The sequence below is a fragment of the Cupressus sempervirens genome, chromosome 7, assembly GCF_028749045.1.
Source record: "Cupressus sempervirens isolate cs-2001-9-10 chromosome 7, ASM2874904v1, whole genome shotgun sequence".
Taxonomy (NCBI): Eukaryota; Viridiplantae; Streptophyta; class Pinopsida; order Cupressales; family Cupressaceae; genus Cupressus; species Cupressus sempervirens.
The window spans coordinates 336,515,092-336,530,153 of record NC_143124.1 but is presented as its reverse complement, the minus strand read 5'-3'; the positions used below and the strand labels follow the sequence as shown (position 1 = coordinate 336,530,153).

General features: G+C 35.2%; 1 protein-coding gene across 1 annotated transcript in view; it reads right to left on the bottom strand.

Moving 5' to 3' along the window:
- Positions 1 to 687: 687 nt before the first annotated feature.
- The window catches only part of LOC149546801 (uncharacterized), a 124,194-nt gene continuing 109,819 nt past the window's right edge, over positions 688 to 15,062 (bottom strand). The window contains exon 5 of the mRNA XM_089794057.1: positions 688 to 852. Within this exon, the coding sequence (XP_089650183.1) occupies positions 688 to 852 (165 nt within the window). The remainder of the gene's footprint in view (positions 853 to 15,062) is intronic.

Sequence of the window (15,062 nt, the reverse complement as noted above, 5' to 3'; positions counted from 1 at the left end):
TGGTGTGTTTGAAACTTGCTCAATTTTTCCTATTTCAATGCTCATAGTTGCTCTTTCCAAAACTACTGGAAAGAATGAGTGTGGATCAAACAAGGATGAATGTAGAACTTATCTCAAAGAACCTCTTATCTCCTAAAATGATAAAGAGACCTCCTGCAACTATTGTACATAAGAATCAATAATCATATCAACCTATGGAGACTAATCATATAGAGAATGGATAGGAGGGTCAAAGTGAGCCCTCATAACAACTGAAGAAGGATCAACTTCATCAAAGAGAAGATTCAGATCATCAATGATGTCTCGAAAATCTACTATGTGTAACTCCACAAAAAAAATTGAAATATCTATTAAGAAGTCACTCACTGATGCTGGAGCTAGAAGACAAGGTGTACCCTATTGTGCTAGATCTATCACTATTGCAATATGTGCATGTAGAATTTGTTGATCTTGTGACCTCTCCCTATAATTGTCAATAGGACCTAACATATATGAATCTATTGAAGCACTATTGCTGGCATTATGATCAGTTTCCACAATGCATGAAGTAGTCTAATAAACAAAGAGAAGACAAATGAAATCAATTATGTCTCATACGCCTTCAATGTGAGACTCTATGAATAGCTCTCTAATGTCTAGAAGGAAGTCATCCCATGAAGGTGAAGTAGGAAGATATGGTATTTCATGTTACACTGAATCAGAAGCATATGCAACTAGAACTGGATTAGTGATAGCAATAGGAGCATCAGGAGGTGTGATCTCATCTCGCGTTGAAGGAAGTAATACTGAAGAAACAAAATATATAATGTCATCTAGAAAAGGAGGAACTTTTGAATCTCTATCATAGAGCACCTAATCAAAAAAAAAAAATTTCTTAATGTAATAAGGTATGGGGATTGATCAAATGATCTCCCTAAGACCATCCATTTTTAAAATGGATACAAGACCCCATGGTGCAATTATAAGCATGGGCATCATTTGGTCCAATGAAGTGGATTTTGGTTAATTTCATGTTTTTTAGGGTATTCTAGGTGTTTAGAGCATTAGAAGAACCTATAGGAGTTGGTAGAATTCACTTTTCAAGAAAATGTTGTCATAGAGCAAAAATTGCAAAAAGTTGTTGAACAACTTTTGCAATTTTGTTGACAACTTTTCCAACAAAAAACTCCCAATGGCTACAGCTACCATAAGGTGGTTTAAACTATTTCAAATGGCCTATAAAGCCTTTAAAAATCTAAAGGAAGGGGTAGTATGAAGAAACTCATTGTATCTTTCTTTTTAATCAATAAAATCAAATATTCTTGTGCATTTTTCCTCATTTTTCTTTGTATAGTACATTATCTAATGGTGGAAGGGTAAAATTTTTGCATTGATCAATTGGCCTAGTCTATATACAAAGTTTTGGGTCTAGTTTGAAGGTTCCATCGGTCATATTGCACAAGTTATCAATTTTGTTTGGCTGTTGGTTTGAGAAACCCTTAAAAACCAAGGTTTGGTCATAAAAATGACCCTAACTTGACCCTGCACTAGTGGAATTCTTTCTATTTTGGCATGGATCCAGTGAGTGGTGTGCTTTATCATATTTTTGAAGTTTGGAATAGGATTTTGCAGCACTAAATTTTAGGAGAAAGCCCTAGGTCAAATATCCCTATGTATTTGACCTTGTTTCCATGTAATTTGAATGGATTAGGAGGACTTGGCATAAGAACCAAATACCCTTATTTGAGTAAGGAGAATATCTTGGTGGTAGAGTTTTGACTTCATGAACCCATCCTTTATCATTTTCCTTGAAAACCATGCCTAAAGTCGGTAATTAGGCCTGTGTACTTGGTACTAGGTGAGGCATGCTAGAGCAGAGTGAGACTTTGAAACTTTGAAGTTTTTTAGCACTTGAAAATGGGTATTTGAATCTATATTTGGTTTACCAAGTCCTTTGGTAAGTTTTGAAGTTATTGGTTGAAAACTATTTTAGGAGACCTAATAGGCTACTAGGTCAAATTGAGCATCTTGAATTGTGGGTTGTTGGGATTGCATACAGTGGATGGTTTGCATTGTCTAGGTTTAGTTTAAGTTTTTTCATGCCTTTTTTGATGGTAGAAAGGCCAAAAATAGAAAAATCTCTATATTACCCATTTTGAGCAAGAGTGTCTTGTTTGCACTAAGTGGGGTGTAGTTGGTTTTGGGTCTCACTTGTGGAGGTGGATCTAGAAACCTATTTGAGTGTTTTCTATAAGGAGTATTCACTAAGGGAAGTGAATCAAATCCTTTGATTGATCCTTTATGAAGACTTGGAGGTTGTGTAGGAGTTGGATTGATCCTTGGTTCCTTTGTGCTTGCTCTGCATCAAGTGGTATCAGAGCCACTTTGATCTTGTTGTGACACAATGTCTAATGGAGGAGAAGAACTTGAAAGGGAGATCCCCTTGAGGATCACCAATGTGGAATCAACCAAGCTAGTCAAGGAGAAGATGGTTGAAAGTAGAGTTGTCCAGGAAGAGAAAGAGACTATGAAGAGGGAGTTGGTAGAGTTAAGAATAAAATGAGGAAAGGGAGTGATGATGAATCAAAACCTAAGGAGATAGAAGGGAATGAAGAAAAAAAGAAAATTCCTTCTAATCAAAGGCCCTTCCTTGCAACATTAGAGAGAGTTGGAAAGAAGGGAGAAGGGGACTTACCCACTTTTCTTGGTAAATTAGACACTGGTGAATGTATGGATTGGATTGAGGCCTTAGAAAATCATTATGAATGTGACAAGACTCCTAAAAATTAGAAGGTTAGGATTTCCAAGGAAAAACTCAAAGGCCCTACCTTGAGTTGGTGGAACTTTTTGCAAAATGAAAGATTGGATGAGAACAAGGAGTACATTGCCACATGGAAGAAAATGAAGGTAGAAATCAGAAAGTAGTTCATACCGTAAGACTATGAGGCGTTGGTACATAAAAGGTTGGAGAATCTTAGGTAAAGGGACTTGGATGTTAGCACCTACACACAAGAATTCCACAATTTGACCCTTAGAGCCAAGGTGTATGATACTAAGAAGAAAAAACTTGCAATGTATGTAAATGCTATAAAATATAGTATTCAAGATGAATTGACATTGATTACTCTTGGTACAGTACATTAGCGTTTCAATATGGCTTTAAAAATTGAGGAAAAACATAAAATAAAATGGGATACAAGAAATAATTCTAGAGCAAACAACAATAGGGGTAGAGGTAGGTTCCATGGAAGGGGATCATTCAATAAAAGTCTAGAGGAGTCTATTGGTTCAAATGCTGAAGGTGAGTCTAAAAATAGAGGAACATTTAGGGACAAAAGATCTAATGGTAGAGGAATTTATAGTGTAAGGGGGTCTAATGTGTTCATGGGTATGTGATTCACTTGTAATCAAGTAGGGCATTAGTCCTTTAGATGTCCTAAAAAGAACAAGCAAGGGGATCAGAGAATCTAATTGACCCAAGAGGAGGACAGTCAGAGTGTTACTTCTTACCAATATGCCACTTCTAGGCCTACACTTATAGAGAATGGTGAGTCCTTAATGATGCAATGAACAATGATAAGAGCCCCTACAACTCTAGAACCACCTCAAAGAAAGTCATTGTTTAAAACTTTGTGTAAGGTTAATAACAAAGTCTATAGGGTTATAGTGGATTTTGGTTCCTCTGATAATGTTTCCTCTAAGGAGATTGTAGATAAGTTGAAATTGACTAAAAGACCTCACCCTTACCCCTTTAAGGTGTCATGGTTGACAAAGGACAAGTAAACACTCATAAATGAGAAAGTTTTGTGGAGTTCAAGATAGGGGAATATAATGATAGAGTTTTATGTGATGTGGCAGAGATGGATGCATGCAATTTTCTTCTTGGGAGGCCATGGAAATATGATTTCTATGCAAAAAATGATGGCAAGAAAAATGTCTAAACTATAACCAAGGATGAGGTTGAATACACTATTCCACCTTTTCTAGATGATGGGAATCCTACTACAAATGGGGTGATGTTGGTAGGTGCAAAAGAGTTTATAAGGATCACTAAAGAGAAGGACACACCTTGCTATGCCTTGGTAGTTAGACCTCAAAAAAATTCCATCAAGTAGTCACATGACCCACCCAAGGTTGTCAATATTGGACCCAAAGAGGTAAGAGATTTGTTGGAAAAGTATAGAGGGATAGTTGCAGGTAGCCAACCAGAGATATTGCCACCTAAAAGAGACATCAATAATTGCAAAGACTTCATCCTAGGGCCCAAACTTCTAAATAAAGTAGCCTACAAGATGAGCCCAAAGAAGAATGAAGAAATAGAAAAAAAAAATTGAAGAGTTTTTTGGCTAAGGGGTTCATTAGGAAAAGTATAAGCCCATGTGTAGTCCCTACAGTCCTAGCCCCTAAAAAGGATTGTACTTGAAAATTCTTTATAGATTCTAGAGCAATTGATTAGATAACCATTAGATATAGGTTTCCTATACCAAGGATAGAAGACGTTTTGGACTATTTGTGGAAGGAAAGTATTTATTCAAAGGTGGACCTAAAGAGTGGATATCATCAAATTAGAATCAGGGGTGGAGATGAGTGGAAAATAGCATTTAAGACCTCAGAAGGCTTATATGAGTGGCTTGTGATTCCTTTTGGCTTCTCCAATGCACCTAGCACCTTTATGAGACTAATGAATGAAGTCCTAAAACCTTTCTTGAATTTTTTTGTTGTTGTGTACTTAGATGATATCTTAATATTCAGCAAGGAGAGGGATGAACATTTAAGGTAGTTAGATTTGGTTTTAAGAAGGCTTCATGAAGAGAAACTAATGATAAACTTGGAGAAATTTTCATTTTTGTAGATAGAGTTGATCTTCTTGGGGTTTGTGATATTAGAACGAGAGGTAAATATGGATCCTTCTAAGGTTGAAGCCATCCTTAACTGGTCACCACCCACTACTTCATTAGAGGTAAAGAGTTTTCATGGTATGTGTAGTTTTTATAGAAAATTTATAAGAAATTTCAATGGTGTGTGTGCTCCTATGATAAATACTACAAAAGGAGGAAGGAAATGTGTGTTTTCCTAGACCAAGGAGGCTAATGATTCATTTGAATTCTTGAAAAGGAAGATTGTACACCAACCTATTTTAGTTTTCCCCTACTTTTTCAAGTTGTTTATAGTTTAGTGTGATGCTAGCAACAAGGAAATTGGAGTTGTTCTAAGCCAGGAAGGTAGGCCTCTGGCCTTTTTTAGTGAAAAGCTTAATGAGGACAAGTAAAAATATTCAACATATGACCTTGAACTCGATGCTATGGTGCAGTCCCTTAGGAAATGGAGGCATTACCTTTTGCCTAAAGAATTTTTTGTATATACTGATAATCATGTCTTAAGCTTCTTGAATAGGCAAGAAAAGTTAAACCATAGGCATATGAAGTGGATAGAATTTCTACAAGCTTGTACCTTCACCATTAAACATAGAAAGTGAGAAACTAACAAGGTTTTTGATGTATTTAGTAGGAGAAATTTGACAATTCAAGAAGTTTAGTTGGAGAGCATTGGCATCCATGCAATATAGGACATGTATGAGCAAGATGAGGATTTCAAGGAGGCATACCATGTCTACAAATCCATGAGAGAAAGGTATCATACTGAATTTGGTGAGTACATTCTACAAGAAGGATTTTTGTTCAAAGAGGGTTAGCTTTGTGTTCCCAAGGGATCTATTAGGGAGAATATTATAAAGGAAAAGCATTCTGGTAGTTTAGAAAGACATTTTGGAGTTGACAAAACTCTAGAGTAGGTTAGGAGATTTTATTTTTGGCCAAAAATGTAGACTGAAGTTAGGAGAATTATTGAAGAACATCTGATTTGTTAACAAGAAAATTGAGGCACATCAAATGTAGGACTCTATACACCACTTCCAATAGCTCACAATCCTTGGGATTCAATGAGTATAGATTGTTTTGTTGGACTTCCAAGGACTAAACTAGGTTATGATAGCATTTTTTTAGTTGTGGATAGGTTTTCCGAAATGAATCATTTTATGGCTTGCAAGACTTCTCATGATGCCTCCCATGTAGTAGGTTTGTCTTTGAAAGAGGTTGTTAGGCTTCATGGTTTGCCCTTGTCTATTATATTTGATAGGGATCCCAACTTTTTGGGGAATTTTTGGACAACCTAGTGGAGAAAGTTAGGAACCAATTTATGCTTTTCATCTACCTATCATCCTCAATCTAATGGATAGACTAAGGTGGTCAACAGGTCCTTAGGAAACATGCTGGGGTGTCTTTCCAAGCAACATGGAGTCTTATGGGATTGTGTTTTACCCCAAGCATAATTTTCCTTTAATGATTCAATTAATAGAAGTATTGGTCTAACCCCTTTTCAAGTTGTTTATGGCACTCACCCTAGGGGTACCTTGAAACTTAGAGATGTTAAGGACATGGAAAAGAAAAGTGCACAGGCTAAGGATTTTGTAGAGGTCATGAAAGAAGTCCATTAGTAGATGCAAAATAGATTGCAAGATACTTCCATCAACCAAAAGCAACAGGCAGATAAAAGGAGAAAAGAACTTTAGTTCAAAGTTGGGAATATGGTAATGGTTCATCTTAATAAGGCAAGGCTTCCAAAGAATATGCATACAGAACACCAAATGAAAAATATTGGCCCATTCAAGATAGTTAAGAAGTGTGGAAAAAATGCTTACCAAATTGATTTGCTCCTCGATAGTAACTTATCTCCTATTTTTAATGTTTTTGACCTATATGCTTTCAAGGGTGCTATTTCAAATGATGTGGATGTAGGTACACTTGAAGATTCCAAGCAGTTGAAGAAAACCATCCCACCTATGCCTAAACCCATGGTGGAAGCTATTTTGGATAAAAGGATCTGTAACAAAACAAGGAGGAAGACATACTATGAGTACCTAGTATAGTGGAAGGGGCAAATAGCAGTAGATGCAACTTGGATGACTAAGAAAGCTCTTAAGGCTTATGACATTGATCTTTCACTTCACAAAACTCCAAAGACTAGAGTTTATTTTATGTAAGGGCGAATGGTGCAGAGCACCTAATCAAAATGTTTTATTTTCTTAATGTAATCAGGTCTGGGGATTGATCAAATGATCTCCCTCAGACCATTCACTTTTGTAATGGATACAAGACCCTATGGTACAATTATAAGCCTGTGAATCATTTGGTCCAATGAAGTCTATTTTGGTTAATTTCATGTTTTTTTCATGTAGTCTTGGTGTTTAGAGAATTATAAGAACCTATAGGAGTTGGTAGAATTCACTTTGCAGGAAAATGTTGTCATAGAGTTAAAATTGCAAAAATTGCAAAAACTTATTTAACAACTTTTGCAGTTTTGTTGAAAACTTTTCAAACAAATAACTCCCAACAGCTAAAACTACCATAAGGTGGTTTAAACTCTTTCCAATGGCCTATAAAGGATCTAAACCTTTGAAGGAAGGGGTAGTATGAAGAAACTTATTGTATCTTTCTTTTTAATCAATAAAATCTATTGTTCTTGTGCATTTTTCCTATTTTTTTTCTATATAGTATGGTATCTAATGGTGGAAGGGTAAACTTCTTGCATTGATTAGTTGGCCTAGTCTATTTACAAGGTTTTGGGTCTATTTTGAAGTTTCCATGGATCATATTGCACAAGTTGTCAATTTTTTTGGCTGCTAGTCTAAGAAACCCTTAAAACTAGGTTTTGGCCACAAAAATGACCTTAACTTGAATCTCCACCAGTGGAATTCTTTCTATTTTTGCATAGAATAAGTTAGGGGTGTGCTTTATCATATTTTTCAAGTTTGGGAATAGGAGGTTGCAACACTGAATTTTAGGAGAAAGCCCTAGGTCAAAGATCGTTATGTATTTTGACCTTGTTTTGATGCAATTTGAATGGATTACGAGAATAAAGAAGTTTGAGGACTTGGCATAAGAAAAAGATACCCTAATTTGAGTTAGGAGAATAGCCTGGTGGTGGAGGTTTGACTTCATGAACCTATCCTTTGTCATTTTCCTTGGAAACCATGCCTAAAGTAGCTAATTAGACATGTGTACTTGGTATTGGTTGAGGCATGCTAGAGTGGACTGAGACCTTGAAACTTTGGGGTTTGCTAGAACATGAAAAAGGGTATTTGAATCTATATTTGGTTTACTAGGTCCTTTGGTAAGTTTTGAAGTTATTGGTTGAAAACTATTTTAGGAGATCTAATAGGCTACTAGGTCAAATTGAGTATCTTGAATTGTGGGTTGTTTGGAGTGCATCCAGTGGATGGTTTGCCTTTTTTAGGTTTAGCCTAAGTTTTTTCATGCCTTTGTTGATGGTAAAAAGGCCAAGAACAAAGAAATCTCTATTTTGCCCATTTTGAGAAAGAGTGTCTTGTTTGCACTAAGCGGCGTGTAGTTGGTTTTCAGTCTCACTTGTGGAGGTGCATCTAGATACATATCTGAGGGTTTGTTATGAGGAGTATCCACTAAGGGAAGTTAATCAAATCCTTTGATTGATCCTTTTTGAAGACTTCGAGGTTGTGTAGGATTCGGGTTGATCCTTGTTTCCTTTGTGCTTGCTCTACATCAATCTCAACATTCTTTCCAAAGAGCCATCCACATATCATGCGAGTGAATGAGGTTTTTAATGACATGTGAAGGATCATCAATCATATTAATTATAATAATATCCAAGAGTCCGCTAATAGGTGGTTGTCTTTTAGTGTTAGAGATCAGCTCATTAGAACATAAATAAGGAAATACTTCCTTATGCTCCATTTTTTATAGTTTCCTTTTATCAATGGTGGTGTAATTCCAAATCAACATGTGAAACAAAAATCCTCCATGAGATCAATATAGATGCACCCTCCAAAATGAATAAATAAGTAGTTAACCCCCCCCCCCAATGTATGATTTGGGCTCCCTATATCCACTTGCCAATTTAGGGCCTATTTCTAAAAGCAATATTTCTATCCACAGAACCTATAATCTAATTGCAGACCTAGAAATTAGACAAAAAAATATGAACTTAAAAAAAAAAATAGAACCTGATTATGTGTCCAGATGAGCCTGTAATAAGCATTTCAAGTGGCAAAAATTAGGATTTGTGAGTTGTACAAAAATTCAAGAACAGAGATACCAAACCACCTACACCAGTGTGTAGATCACAAAATTCTACCCCAAAACAAAAACAATTGGTTGCAAAAAGGAGTTTGTATGAGGGAGATATTGCTATTTAAAAAGTTTTACTATAATTAATTTTCCTAAATCACCGTTGTAGCACTTCCAAAAACCAAAAGGCTCTAGATTTCACCTCAAATGTCTGATTTTGATGAAACAAAATCTGATTTGGGGCTTTTTTGACCTTCTAAATGTGATGCAAATATCTAGTTTGCACCAACAAGCTTCAATATTCACCTGCAAAATATTCTCCTATTGGCCTGATGGTCAAAAATTTCCTAGAAAATAATGTACATCTAATTTTTTTTTGTAGAGATATAGATGAAAAAAAATGCAGGTCTAAAAATTAAATGTATAGATCTGAAATGATCGTACCAATTCTACAAATCAAGCCTATGGGTTCTAGTTTGCGAAAAAAAAAAATTGCCTCAATTTTGACTATTGCTAGATAGGTAAATTTATAGTCAAATTTAACTAAATCAACATTCTAGATGCAATGGAAAGGTCCACTTTAGCTCTAGATGCTCCTAATATCTATAGATTCTTAAGATCTAGGTCAAGGTGTTGAAGCAAGATCGGTCTCAAATGGCTATGTGAAGAGAATTTCCCTCAACTCTAATACCATGTAAGAATTTGGTATAGCTCTGATACCATGTAAGAATTTTCCTAAGGCAAGAATCAAATGCCAAGATCTAGAAGTTCAAGAGAGCAGAATAGTAGACCAAAACAGTATTAATAAGTACAAGATAATTTCCACAACAAGTCAAATTGTGATATTGCTATTAGGATTTAACTGTGTGATTTTGAGTCAAACTCAATGACCCATGTTTCACGAGTAATGATTGAACATGAATCCATCTCTAATGAGAATAAATGGAAAACTTTACACTCAAATGGGGTTGCAAGCTTTGGGTTTAACCATGAAGGAAACTTCATTGTTAAGCGCGCTCAGGCTAGAGTACTATTAGGATGTGTGACCTCACGGGAAGTCCTTGTGCTTCACCCCTGTGAGCATCACCTAGATCCAATGAGTGCTAAGTCTTCCATTTATTCTAATCAGAGATGGGTTCATGTTGAATCACTACTCATGAAACATGGGTCATTGAGTTTGACTCAAAATCAAATAGTTAAATTGTGATAGCAATATCACAATTTGACTTGCTACGGAAATTATCTCCTACTTATCAATTGATGAGCTTGAGGGGCTTTCTAATGAATGGTTCATAACACACAACACTTGGTGAAGCTTTTTCAAATGGGGTTACAAGCTTTGGGTTTAACCATGGAGGAAACTCTATAGTTAAGCGTGCTCAGGCTGGAGTAGTACTGTGATGGGTGACCTCTCGGGAAGTCTCGATGCTTCACCTATGTGAGCATCACCTAGATCCAATGAGTGCTAAGTGTTCCATTTATTCTCATGAGAGATGGATCCATGTTGAATCACTACTCATGAAACATGGGTCATTGAGTTTTACTCAAAATCACACAGTTAAATCTTGATAGTAATATCCCAAAAGAGTATGATTAGAATATCGATATGTATTCCATTCAATGTATGATTAATGTGAATTGATATGAAAGTACACTAGGAATTTCTATATATAAAGGTCTTTGGAATGCTTCTAGACTATGAATTAGTAACACAATAAGTCATATAACTAGGCACATGTCCACTAGGTGTGGGTTATCCTCCATTAAGTACATGAGGAAGTGTGATGATGAGAGGATAAGCCTACAAAGGTGTAGTATGTAAAATTATGTAGTAGACACCATGTGCTAAATTAGGAGTGTGAATAACTATGTTATCTACATGACAACTTAGTTAATTATGCAAAGTCTAGTGTTGTCAATATGACAACTCATAACAATACACAAACTCCTAAGTGTCTCACCTAAGAAATAATAAAATAATGCATAGTAATCAAATAATTCAATAATGTAAGTAAACTTACGTAAGTGTAAATAGAAAATACTTATTTACACCAACAACTATGAACCTGAGAGATCATCTCTGTAGTGATTCTATCAATCTCCTCCTTAGAAGGTATTCATAAATTTACATGGCCAACCTCAGAAGGTGTAACACATACCTAATCTTCACCATAATTTTCATCATCTAGGAATATTTAATGATAGTGTAACTGCTAATAAACTCTCTGATTTGTAACATCATTTTCAGATTCTTCCAAGTCAAAATCTCCATAATCATTAGACATATTCACCATATTACAACTTACATCATCATCGCCCTTTTCTTCTTCTTCCTCCTCATTTTGTGCATTCTGATCTAAAACAAATGTTTGAGCAACTGCACAAAAATATGAGGAGTGAGATGATTGACATATGATGCACTATGGTACATCCTCATTCATATTAATAGAGCTTATTTGCAAAGGATCTGGGGTACCCTTATCTTACATATTTTGGGTTTGGTTAGGAATTGGTTTACGATCCTTCCATTGGGTGGTATAGGGATAATTCTACATTCTTGGTTGTCTATTGAAATTGTTATTATTGACTGGGGCCTTCTCACCAACATTTGGTTTGTGTCTATTGAAAGTTGTATGGTTCAACTTTCTCAATAAGTCCAACACTTGACCTATTGTGGCATCTTCAACATTCTTACTTTTAGGAGTTTTATTAACTTCCTTTTTATTGTTCTTAGGATTGAATAACTTTATCAACTTCCTACTATTTTCAATATTCACAACTATCTTGTAAGCATCTAGTAAAGTCTTTGGATCCTTATCTCTGAATTGATAAGCTATTTTGTTGTCAAAATAATTGAAATATGTTGTAAGGCAGACATCCTCATTCAATCTCATAACCTGGAACAATTTATTCATTCCCTTTTAAAATATTACAATAAAATAAAATGTAGATCATTGGGATTCTTCTTGATATTATTGAAATCATTTAACAAAAATTGAGCATTAGTAGTGTCTCCATATTGTTCTTTAAATAATTTCTCTAAATCAGTCCATGAACTAATGCTATCATCAGGTACTCTTCTAAACCAATCCCATGCATCCTCAGTCAATGAGTGAAAAAATAAATTTATTACCACATCCTCATGTTCAACTTCAAAATCATTTAGCATATCTATGAAAATTCTCAAGTGCTCCTCACCAGTAACAACATTATTTCCAGAAAACTTGACAACTTTATCTCTTAGGTCAAATGATATGGGGTGTAGAGAATAGGGGATACCTAAGAATGACATTTGTCTACATTTCTTTAGGTATATGGGTTTCTTCTAAAAACTAACAACATTTGAGGTGCTTGCTATATTAGCTTGGTTATGGGTAACACCTTGAGATTGTTGCATTCGAGCAGTGGGGACTTGGGTAGTAGTGGTGGATGATGATGCAAGGGTAGATTGGAGTATGTTTTGATTAGACACTAAAGGTCCAAAAGAAGGTGCAAAAATTATGGCCTCAATGAAAAAATTTGGCCATGAGGCTAAAGAAAAATTGGACTTGATGAACTGAATCTTTCTTCTAGTTTCTACTGCTTGAGCTTCATTCTCAACCTTTTCAAGATCTTTGGCAAGATCTTCTTCTCCTTCCTAGCCTTTTCCAAGTCTAGATCTAGTTTACACATAGTAAGGTTTGAGGCCTTTTTTGGTACAACTTGAGGTTCATTTATTTGGATTCCTATAGCCTTACCTTTTCCTTTATCTATCTGCTTGTTAGTATGTTCCACATGGTCTATTTGGATAGGTGTGTAGGGTTGGACCTGAGATATGACAGGTTCTTTTCTTTTTCTTAGAAGTTTTTCCTATTCTTGAACCTTGGATATTAGGCTATCTATGTCTCAAAAGACATCAGCATGAAGGACTTAAGTCCTTTCTTCTAACTTTTTGTTTTTCTCCTTTAAGATAGCCATCCTTCTAAGCAAGTTATCTCTCTCAATAGTGGCATTCAAGGTGGCTTTCTCTCTTTCTTTCTCTAAATGAGCATGTTTAGCTTCTTCTTCTACAAACCAATTCCTGAAAACTCCTATCTCTAATTGTACCTCTTTAGGATCTATAGAAGTGGCTTCTGAATCAATAGGATCATCCAGATCTATAAGATTTGTTTCCATATATGGACTTTGTCTAAGATTAAAAGGAGCCTCCATTACATTCTTATATCCCAGCCTATGACTCATTTCTGCTATCAATTCTAGTCTATGTAATGCCTCTTCTACTAGTGATATATTCTTATCCTGATAGACTCCTTCATCTTGCAATGGGGTACTAAATATTCCTCATAAAAGCCTTGTGGAATCTAATTCATAACTTAGTGAAGAAGATTATCTCCCTACCACTGATTGGTATTGAGAGTTGACTAAGACACTACCTCTTGGCTTCCAAGTAGGATTTGGATCTACCTTTTCCTTATTTAGGTTCTTCCTACCACCTTGAGGCAAGTCAATATATAATGGTACATCAGAATTGGCCCTTGCGTAAGCTCATGTACTTTTCCTCTTGTCATCCATTTGTGGGATTACTTATCAAATAATCACTAGCTTCAAAACCATTACTAAGTCACCACCCTATTCTAGGGAAAATATAACAATAAAATAGGTTTTTACTTCAAGGGAAGGACACAAGATAATTCAAAAATATTGACAAACAAGGGAACTGATCACAAAAGACATAAGGCTAAAAATCTTGCTTGATAGACAAGACACTTCATAGGGGCTGCATACATCAATGTACACCTGTGGTACTAGGGTTTTTCTTCTTTCTTTATTAAATTCCCAAGGCTTGTCACTAAAAAGACCCACTATAACCATCACTAGTACTAAAAAGATCTGACAAACATGTATACACCAAGACCAAAGAAACTGCAGCACTACTTACACATAAGCATGTGTTGAGAAACTCCCTAGCAGAGTCACCATTTTGTTGGTGTTTTTATAATATTAAGTAGAAAAATGCTTAATACCGAGATAATAAAGATTACAATAACCTAAGAATCAGCTACTTCCCATAAATAATTACTTGTTCTTCATATCTAGACCCAACTTCAACAAAATTGTTAAAGACTTTCTACTCTTTAGGCTCTACAAAACCAAGGAGGGTGCACCTGAGGGGTGAAATATTTTCAATTTGATGTTTCATACATAATTCAATTATTCCATGACACTTTACAACAAAAACATCTCTTATAGAAGATTTTTTCACAATTCTTCTTAGATCTACAAATAATTTTGGGCAAAAGTAGCTAACTAAAACTCAAGGATTAAATGCAAACAAGTGTTGACCAGCATTGACATCCTTCAAACATTAGAGTAAAATTGATTTTGATTTTTAGCTTGATGCTTTTTCTTGATTTCTCCATCTGTAGACTAAAATACTAGATCAGTCCCTCATCCATTGGGATTATGAGTCCATTCAATTTCTAGACATAATTGATTGCATTACAATCAATATTATCAATAATTCTCACTAAAACTCATTCTTACACATGTCCTTCCTATTACCATAGAAACCCTATCAATCTCATTGAAGTATTCACTTAATTCATTGAAGTAAAGGCAATAGTGAAATGACATACAACTTAACCGAATTGTATTCAATTGGAAAAGCTTTGCTCATACAATCTCGAAATGACTAGGTAATAAAAATAGAGATTTAGCAACAAAAGATATGGGGATAGTTCATCTTTGTATTAATTTCCTTTGAAAATTGTATAAAAATTGAAACAAAACTAGTAATGACTCAAGAAAAGACATCAAGATCTTGGAAGATTAATGTATTCTCAAATATTTGCAGAGAAACACGTCATAAAGTTTACATCAAGAAACTAGACCAAACAAAGCTTAGTAAAAACTAAAATTAGGAAATAAATTGAACCCTTCTCTAGCCTTGGGATCTCATTTATATAGTATGAGATGCAACAAGCTTTAGGCATAGAGAACTAA